We start from the raw sequence: 9,549 nt of genomic DNA, 5'->3' as shown, positions 1-9,549 counted from the left end.
ACTTCGTCAATCTTAAGATGATGCGCCGATTCAGTCTCTCAAGATCATCAACAGTAGGGTGTATTTGCTTGTGTATATGTGTGTATGACGTATGCGTTATTTAAAAACATTTCTTCTTTTACAACAAAACGATGTGTTAACTTAAAGAAAAAAACGATGTGTTGGATGGAGCCTTACAGATGGGCCCGTCTAGTGGATAACAAGATGCATCGATCCTTACCGCGCGAGCGCCATCGGAACGCGCGCAGGATAGATTTTCCCAACAAAATTGCCTCGATACAGCCAGCGGCGCATCTCGCCGCCGAAGAAGTCCGCAGTTCCATCTCTCTGCCACCTCCCACCCGCCTCGCCTTGTGCGCTATCGAGCTGCTACACTTCGGCACTTCCTCTGGTTTGTTCCTTCTCTCTTTCCTGTCGTCGCGGGAACGGGATTGGGATCCGTGATCCGTCTGAGCCGCGTAGTCCGATTCCAGGTCCAAATCTTTTTTTTTCCCCGTAGTCTCCAATCCAAATTTCGCGGCACTACCTGTCGTTCTTGGATTCGGACTCATCTCCTACTCGAATTAGAGCTGAGCTGAGGCCTCGGTAGGTGGGTTGAGCTTCCTGTTATATATACAAGTGCTGCCTGCCCCTGTTCCTGCTAGGTTGAACTAAAGCTGTGCGGTTGATAGCTGCGGAAGCGATTCATCATTCAGAAGATCCGATTTTGCAATTTCTCCAATGGGGACGTGTAGCTTAGTGAGGATGATGAGCTTACTGCAGCTAGACTTGAGAATGTTGCGTATGCTGCTGGCCCTTTCTCCCCCTCCCAGTTCACACTGGAAATTCAGAAAACACCCGCCATTGATGCTGATGGAGACCGAGACCGTGGTGGAAATATTGCCGGAGACGCCGCTGATGGAGACCGAGACTGTGGTTGAAACACTGCTGGAGCTGCCGTTGGATGTATTGATGGATATCTTTTCCCTCCTGGAGCTTCCTGACCTCATTCGTGCAAGCTCCGTGTGCTCCTTCTGGCGCTCTGCGTATAGTAGTCTACATAGCCAGCTTGGGCAATATAAACGGCCCCAGACACCTTGCCTCCTCTACGCCTCCGAAGCCGATGGTGAGAACGTAGCTTCTCTCTACAGTCTTGCTGAAAAGAGGGTCTACAAGCTAACTCTTCCGGATCCATCTATCCGTACTAGGCATCTCATTGGGTCCTCTAATGGCTGGTTAGTTACTGCTGATGAGAAGTCTGAGCTTCACCTTCTCAATCCGATCACTGGTCAACAGATTGCCCTCCCCTCGGCGATCACCATTGAGCAAATAGAGCCGATCTTAGATAGTGCCGGTGCAGTTAATAAGATTAAGATGTGGGATCTAGCGCCGAACGATGATCCAAATGAGTTTTCTGACTGCCTCTACATCAGGGCATTTGTGTTTCCTGATCCACCCACGGGAAGCTACATTGTGGTTATCATCCACAGTCCAGATCGATATCTTTCCTTTGCAAGGGTAGGTGATTTTAAATGGACCTCGCTGCCGGGTGAGAACTATAAACAATGCATCCACATGGATGGTCTATTGTATGCATTCACAGAAACTGGAGGAGTCTATACTTTTGATCTGACCTGTCCTGCCATCACAAGGAATATTATTGTAGATGAGTTGCAGAATTATAAGACGGTTGGGTACACGTATGTTGTTCAGGCTCCATGGGGTGATCTGTTGCAAATTTGCAGAGCAATAGATGTCGCACCTGAAGGGTTCATAAAGACCAAGAAAATACTATTTTATAAAGTTGATGTGGCAGCAAAAGAACTTGTGGAAATGAATGGCTTGCATGATCATGTGCTGTTTCTTGGGCGTAGTCAGTCGCAATGCCTTAGTACTGAGGAATATCCACAACTGAAGCCAAATCGTGTTTATTTCACAGACGACATAACATATATTTCGAAGTATAAGAATGATGACCGGGATATAGGTATTCTCAACTTGGAAAATGACAGTAGGGAATGTACCTAAGCTTTGGTGCAATTGGCCAAATCCCATATGGATGACACCCAACATCACAAGGATTAACATGGCTTTGGATAAATAGTGTACTTATTAAAATTTTGTATTTCGCTTCTCAGATGCTATTAGAAGCTGTCCAATAGGGTTTTTTGGACCAATTTTCCAAATTTTATGGGCAAATGCTATGAAAACGGAGGCATGTTCCGTTTATATGTTTTCATACCTACTCCCTCCGTCCCATAATGTAAGACGTTTTTCAACACTACACTAGTGTCAAAAAACGTCTTACATTGTGGGACGGAGGGAGTATTTTTTTTATTTTTTGAAAAGGAGGATTACCTCCGGCCTCTGCATCAGTCGATGCATGCAGCCATATTATTAGAAAGCGTAACGGAGTCTTACAATCCAATGCAGCTCAAAATCCGAGCAAAAAAGAGTAAATAAATCTGTAAAGCGCCACATCCGGCAAGAAAGCGCCAGAACCGGCGATAAAGAACAGGCTACGATGCCTAAACACCTAGCCTATTATTCGCTCGCCATCCAAATCGGCTGAAGATAGCCCGTGCTACCGTCTACCAGCAGTTGCACCCAATAACCATAGGCTCCCTGTAGTCCGCATGAGTGAGTAACGACCACATACGGATCCAGGTTGTAGCTCTGTAGATAACCTACAAAAAATTAGTGAATGTTGTCCCATTAAAAATCATATCATTTCTAGTGTTCCATATAGCCCATAGTAATGCACATATCCCTATCCGAATATGTTTAACTATGTGTATGTCTTACTTCATTAAGCCACGTCCCAAATAACGTGTTTATGCTCATTGGAGAATGAACGTTAAAAGCTATATGAATGGATCGCCACAACAATTTTGCAAGTGGACACTCGAGAAAGAGGTGTTTAATCGTTTCGTTTTGATCGCAAAAATAGCACCTGGGATTACCAACCCAATTCCTTTTCATCAGATTATCTTTGGTCAAGATGACTCCTTTGTGGACGAACCACATAAAGATCTTGATGCGGAGTGGAACTTTAATCTTCCATATGTGTAAAGACCTCGACAATGGCCCAGAATCAATTAAGTTCAAATACATGGATTTCACATAGAATAATCCATTTGTGGTTAACTTCCAACTAATTTTATCTGCCTGGTCTGAAAGTTGAACATCTATCGACCTACGGACTAGGTGTAACCAAGCATTCCAACGTTCCTCTACAAGAGATCTCCTAAATTGGATGTTAAGTGGTACTGAGTTTAATACTGTGGCTACATAATCCTCTTTACGTTACGCAATATTATATAGAGAAGGGTATTGTAAAGCCAGAGGCGTCTCCCCTAGCCATGTGTCCTTCCAGAATCTAGTAGTGGTACCACTAACAATTAGGAACTTCACCCGCTGGAAGAAAGTTACTTTTGTCTTCATTAACCCTTTCCAAAAGGGTGAGTCCGTTGGCCTTGCATTCACCTGGGCCGAAGTCTTAGTATGTAGATATTTATTCCGCAAGATTTGTACCCACATGCCTTCGGTCTCAGTCGATAGTCTGTATAGCCATTTGCTAAGCAAACATCTATTCTTGACCTCTAAATTCTCGATCCCTAACCCACCCTGGTCTTTTGGTCTACACATGATATCCCATCTAGCCAGTCTATATTTCTTCTTAGCCTCGTCGCTTTGCCAGAAGAATCAGGATCTGTTTCTGATACCCTATGTTTTCATACCTGGTTTGCTATATTTTAAATGGCTTTTATTTTCTGAATTGTCCAATATCTTTTGTCTCAGTGTGCATATGTTTACAATACTAAGCTTCTCTCCATTTAGGACAGGTCTAACATAGAACCGCAGTTTTATATTTTCTTTCAGAGAACCACACGTATTTATGTGAATCATTTATTCATTTTATCAAACCCAAACCTACCATTTGACCACTCCTAACACAAAAAGTAACATGTAGACCATGTCAGCTCATACATAGCTTATGTGTCATCTCATCGCCGGTGATTCACGAATCACGACGTCGCCTTGCGTGACTCTTTGTGCTAAGTATGGACCATGTAAGCTCATACACGGCGCAGAGATACCACACAAGCCCAAGTGTATGTGTTGTCTCCACACCGGTGGTCCACGGTGTTGGCGCCTTGTCGGGTGGCTCTGTGCTATTTTACGGACTAATATGTGGGCGCCACATCAGTTTTTTTTAATTAGGAGTGGCCAAAGAGTAGGTTTCGATTAGATGATCAAAACATGTAGTTATGTCCAAAAAAATCCAAAAATTGTTTTTCCGTGTTAGACCTGCCCTAATTGTGTTCTGGTTTTCTGTAATTTGTCATATTGTTTAAATAACCTTTTAGTCTTTTGTGAAATTAGTGTGCAAGTGGTATTCGATGGTTTATACAGATCTGTTATTTATATGACCTGGCAACAAATCCAATTTGAAAAGGGTTTATCCTTTGGTGTTCAAGCCTGCACTCCTTTTTTTCTTAAACAATCTGGAGAGGTTAGTAAGATATTATGAAAACTGAAAGAGCAATGCATAGCCAAAATCTGGAGAGGTTAATAAGATATTATGAAAACTGAATGAGCAATGTGTAGCCAATCCGCACGTGTCGCATGTGCAAACCCCACAAACTTTGGAAGTTTCAAGAAGAAAAAGGAAGTTTGGCATTTGGGCATGTTAAATGACTTCTTCCAAGACTTGCGAATGTGCTTCCAAGTTCATTTGAGAATTAGCTCAAGGTACATACATGGGAGGAACAAATATGCAAGGATATTATGCTAGCTAGATTGATGAGTGATAACTATGGTATGCTCTAAGTTGATTATTCAGCTATACTACAATTCTAAAAGACATGACACACAGTTACATTTCTGTACAGAAAGGGTCACTGTTCCCGTATCTTAAGCACATGATCGACAGACATGCTTGTTTTTTGCACTCAATCTGTTTTTGTGGTCTGTTTCTTCGGTAGCTCAAAAGCATTGACCTCCAACCTTCTGCTAACTTTGTTTTCCTGAAGATGAGTTCTCCATCCTCAAAAGTTTGCGAGCAATTGGCAAGCTAAAACACATTTCTAGTGTTGTAAGTCTTTAAATTTTGCTTCTAGAGTTGTTCATTCGCCGACAGCTGTCTCTACACACGATTGGTGTTAGCATACCACTTGCCCATGTGATACTTATGTCTTATGCCCTTTACATTCAGAATATAAACAGGAGTAGTGAATCCTACATATGGTCCTAAGATGAGTATCTAAGCCAATATTTGGACCTAACTCCTAATATAGATAATCCTGATCTCTGTATACTTGATCCCTATCCTCCTCGTCTCTAAATTCAATCATAGCATAATCATCCCCTCCTTTGAATAGAAATACATGGGGATTTCTATTTTGAGGAGATGATGTTTTCACCTTGTATAATTTACATAGATTTCCCGATTCTCCAATAGCTTTGAGTTCTTTTTTCTTTCCCCCTGAATATTATTGCTTTATCAGCTGACTGTTGGCTGTGCTAATGCAGATAATGGTGTCCAGCCTGAATGGGATGTCTGTTGGATATTTGCTTGCTGACAATACCATGGAGTACCCTACGAGGTGAGAGGGTCCCTCCTGCGTCGGGTTTGTGTGGTCTGGTTCCGTGTACATTTCCTGTGCACACTCCATCCATGGTAGTTTCATGTATACATCTCTGATTGCTTGTCGAAAATCGGAAATCGAATATAGAGATATGATGTATAAACTCTTTTGATCCTGTACTATCCAGTAGGATTAGTTCCTCATTTATTTTGGCTATACTATGCACTTCTTTTGCCTAAAAGGTGCCTGTTGTTCCATCTTATCCACAAAGTTCTTAATAAAACTGTAAACACCCTAATTTTCTCGTTAATCTTTTGAGAAACATAGCCAATTTTCTTGGATTTTTAGATAGCTGCAGATGGTAGTGTCAGACTGTCAGTAACGTGTGGCTTCTGTTTCAAATATTTCAGCAATTACTGGACCCCCCAAAAAAACGATTTGGGGATGGTTGCTTCAGTGTGATCGCTATTAAATTTTAAATAGTGGGGATGCCATTTCCATCCATTCATCTCTTCCTCTAGCTTGTCTGAAAGTTATGATACAGCAGGGCCTCTTTGTTTCAGGTTGGATGAAGACGGAGAACAAGGTGGCCTCTTTGTTTGACTGATATATTTGGCCTCTTTTATATTTGGCCTCTTTTGCCAATACAAGAAGGTGAAGAAAATCTGTAGATCATTGGAACTACTATCAGAAATGGGCGTGCGCTTGCGGCTAGGGTTTAGGGTTTCCGGCTCCTCTGGGAGCCGGGCAATAGAATTGTCTTATTGCTTAATCTCCAAAAGAGTTTTACAGCTTGTTTATATAACCACGATGCTAATAAAAATAAGATAACTTGTGGGCTAAGCCCCTAACTAAACCTGCCCAGTGGGCCTCCTAGGGGTATAAGTTACCCTGGTCATAACATAATCATCCCCTCCTTCAAATAGAAATACATGGGGATTTCTATTTTGAGGAGATGATGTTTTCACCTTGTATAATTTACACATAGATTCCCGATTCTCCAATAGCTTTGCGTTCTTTTTTCTTTCTCCCTGAATATTATTGCATTATCAGTTGACCGTTGGCTGTGCTAATGCAGATAATGGTGTCCAGCCTGAATGGGATGTCTGTTGGATATTCGCTTGCCGACAATACCATGGAGTCCCCTACGAGGTCAGAGGGTCCCTCTTGCGCCGGGTTTGTGTGATCTGATTCCGTGTATATTTCCTGTGCACATTTCGCCCATGGTAGTTTCATGTATACTTCTCTTCTCGCTTGTCGAAAATCAGAAATGGAATATAGAGATATGATGTATATACTCTTTTGATCCTGCACTATCGAGTAGGATTACTGTTGGTTGGTTCCTCATTTATTTCAGCTATACTATGCACTTCTTTTGCCCACAAGGTGTCTATTGTTCCATCTTATCCACAAAGTTTTTAATAAAACTGTAAACATCCTAATTTCCTTGTTAATCTTTTGAGAAACGCAGTCCATTTTCTTGGATTTTAGATAGCTGCAGATGGTATTGGTGTCAGACAGTCAGTAAGGTGTGGCTTCTGTTTCAAATATTTCAGCAATTACCAGACTCCCCCAAAAAATCACCAGACTCCCCCAAAAAATTAAGATTTGTGGATGGTTGCTTCAGTGTGATTGCTATTAAATTTTAGCTAGCGGGATGCCATTTCCATCCATTCCATCTCTTCCTCAAGCTTGTTTGAATGCTATGATACACAGTATGGCCTCTTTGTTTCAGGTTGGACGAAAACGAAGAACAAGGTGGCCTCTTTGTTTCACTGATATAGTTGGTCTCTTTTGCAAATGCAAGAAGATGAAGCAAATCTGTAGATTATTGCAACTATCAGAAATGGGCAAGCGCTTGCGGCAGGGCAAGGACACCTCCAGGACATACTGAAAAGCCCTGGCAGTACTTCAAGTTGTGCAAATCACTTCAGCCATGTGATGTACTCCCTCCGTAAAGAAATATAAGAGCGTTTAGATCACTAAAATAGTGATCTAAACACTTCTATATTTGTTTACAGAGGGAGTATTTATCTGCTGGTTGTAAATTTGTAATAGAATGCAGAGTAGTCTCCCTTTGAAAAAAGAAAGGCAGAGAGAGACAGTCCTCTATTGTCCCCTTTCTTGTAACATGAACAATTTTCATCATAAGAGCAAATCGATCCGACTGCTCCACATCACACTGGAGTAGGTGCATTTAGCTACTAATTTCGTTTTGTTCAGTGTACAGAAAAATTGACAGACAGATATGAAAGAAAAATAAGAGCATCATCAAATACCCTACATGTATGAATTTACACCTGTGAACTGTAGCAGAAGCACAACATGCTACTCACATTTACATGATCTGTCTAGCACTAGAGGCAGTGCATTTAACTGCTTTGCTCGAAAACTAACAAAGATGACGACAGGAAATGTATCTACATCCGGTGAGCGTGTATCTGGTGGTGCCCCATGTCCTGGGGAGTGACCGTCATGGCCAAGCACCCTTGCCTCTTGCACCTGCTCCAGTCAGAGCCGCACTTCTTGTGATGGCGAGTCATATGACGATCAACCTGAGAAGAAAGAGAAAGGGTGAGTTGACAAAGCTACTTTGGAACGAATGAGGGGAACAAGATAGTTTTTGTTGCAAGCAAAATTAGACAAAATCCAAGTCCCAACCTCTTCTTCGTCATTGCCGATGGGGACAGGCGTCCTCTCAGCTGGGTTCTTCTCATGGCGGATGAAACACTCTAAGCACAGAGTCTTCTTCTTCTTTAGGGAGGAGCAAGCCGCCCTGTACTGAAGGTGCATGTCCCTGCACTCATCCACCTCTTGGCTCCTTTTTTTTTCGAGAGTACGCCTAGGCGTACCATAGCTTTATAGAAGGCAGAATTTGAGTTACAAAAAACTACACTTGTCGCGAACAACAAGCATAATACAAACACCACACCCAAGCCAATCCAAAGACGGCCAACACCGCAAAGCAAGCTACAAAGCAAAGAGCCTATCCTCATTGACACATAACACCCGCGTCTCGACCGAAACCGAACATCTCCGAAGAACACCAACTTCCGCAACACTTCACTTGTCGACGCACCATCCACTCTTATCGCCTAGGAGAAGTGGCAAGTGGCTAGCCGGACTCGATCCGGTTCGAGGAAGATGCTGTCTTGGACACAGCGGCGACGGGCATACATAGCGCCGCCAAGGATCAAGGAGGACAACGGCGAACACCGGAGGAGAGCGACGAGGAGCCGGCCATGTCTCCAAACACAATGCTCTCAGCAGAGGAACGACGTCAAGGACGCCGCCATTGTGCCGATCCAACCGAATCAAGGCTTTCGCCCCAGAGACCACCACCACTCCAAGCAAGCGAGGGACATGCCGAACACGCCTCGACGACGCCTCCAAGGAGGGGAATGACATCCACGGGAGCCATCGCCGCCGGCCGACGGAAGTCGTGCAAGATTTTCATCCGCGCGTCGCACCTCACCACACCACCTAGAGTTTGGCAACACTGTCCCAGAAGCTTCACACCGCCGCCACCGCAACACTTCACCAAACATAGCTGCCAAGCCGAGAGCAGACGACCAGAAACACGGGAAGGAGCACACCGGCCACCCCATCAACACCTCGCCGACAAGGAACTGCAGCCATCCACACCTCCGGCGAGGCCCAAAACGCCAGCAACAACCATCGCCCACTCCAAGGGATAGCCTTGCGACGGCTGGACCCGCATCTCCACGAAACCAAGTTGCACCACCGGGAGAGCACCGCCGCTCATCACACCACACAGAGGAACCCGGCCGCTCGCTGCTCGCCAAGACTCCATCTTGGCCGAGCCTCACAGCGTCGTCTTCACCACCTGGCCGCGGATTCGCCGTGCTTCTACCGGACGGTGCCGCAGCCACCCAACCGCGCCAACACCTTGCTGCAGACACCCGTCAGACCCGCCGCACCGCAGGGCCTCCTGCCGAGCTCCAACCGCCGCTCCCCA

General features: G+C 44.2%; 2 protein-coding genes across 11 annotated transcripts; both read left to right on the top strand.

Annotated features, from left to right (window-relative positions):
• The first annotated feature begins 203 nt into the window (after nucleotides 1-203).
• LOC119324989 lies at nucleotides 204-7,774 on the top strand. Of its 10 annotated transcripts, none has more exons than XR_005157278.1 (5): nucleotides 207-391; nucleotides 5,515-5,588; nucleotides 6,134-6,224; nucleotides 6,649-6,767; nucleotides 7,306-7,774. XR_005157278.1 is itself a non-coding variant. In XM_037598765.1 (5 exons), exons 2-5 carry the CDS (start codon nucleotides 5,518-5,520, stop codon nucleotides 7,462-7,464), a joined length of 351 nt encoding a protein of 116 aa, XP_037454662.1. In that variant the 5' UTR covers nucleotides 208-391; nucleotides 5,515-5,517; the 3' UTR covers nucleotides 7,465-7,774. The 10 variants fall into 10 exon arrangements, 4 of the variants coding, with proteins under 4 accessions (XP_037454656.1, XP_037454649.1, XP_037454662.1 ...); XM_037598765.1 differs by having other exon boundaries at nucleotides 208-391; nucleotides 6,134-6,156; nucleotides 6,649-6,746; XR_005157274.1 differs by having other exon boundaries at nucleotides 212-391; nucleotides 6,649-6,722.
• Nucleotides 398-2,105, top strand: LOC119324981 (F-box protein At5g25290-like). Its single transcript, XM_037598741.1, has one exon. It carries the CDS (start codon nucleotides 721-723, stop codon nucleotides 2,005-2,007), a length of 1,287 nt encoding a protein of 428 aa, XP_037454638.1. The 5' UTR covers nucleotides 398-720; the 3' UTR covers nucleotides 2,008-2,105.
• Nucleotides 7,775-9,549: the final 1,775 nt, after the last annotated feature.

This window comes from Triticum dicoccoides, chromosome 1B (genome assembly GCF_002162155.2).
Source record: "Triticum dicoccoides isolate Atlit2015 ecotype Zavitan chromosome 1B, WEW_v2.0, whole genome shotgun sequence".
Taxonomy (NCBI): Eukaryota; Viridiplantae; Streptophyta; class Magnoliopsida; order Poales; family Poaceae; genus Triticum; species Triticum dicoccoides.
The sequence above is the reverse complement of the archived record's forward strand: the minus strand, read 5'-3'. Positions and strand labels throughout refer to the sequence as shown.

Bases quoted from the DNA above. Each gene is read 5' to 3' on its own strand.
- LOC119324989 (XM_037598752.1), top strand. From the start codon at position 205: ATGCATCGATCCTTACCGCGCGAGCGCCATCGGAACGCGCGCAGGATA. The intron at 392-6,648 runs GTTTGTTCCTTC...GTGCTAATGCAG, and splicing joins ACACTTCGGCACTTCCTCTG to ATAATGGTGTCCAGCCTGAA. The intron at 6,747-7,305 runs GTTTGTGTGATC...TCTTTGTTTCAG, and splicing joins GAGGGTCCCTCTTGCGCCGG to GTTGGACGAAAACGAAGAAC.
- LOC119324981 (XM_037598741.1), top strand. From the start codon at position 721: ATGGGGACGTGTAGCTTAGTGAGGATGATGAGCTTACTGCAGCTAGAC.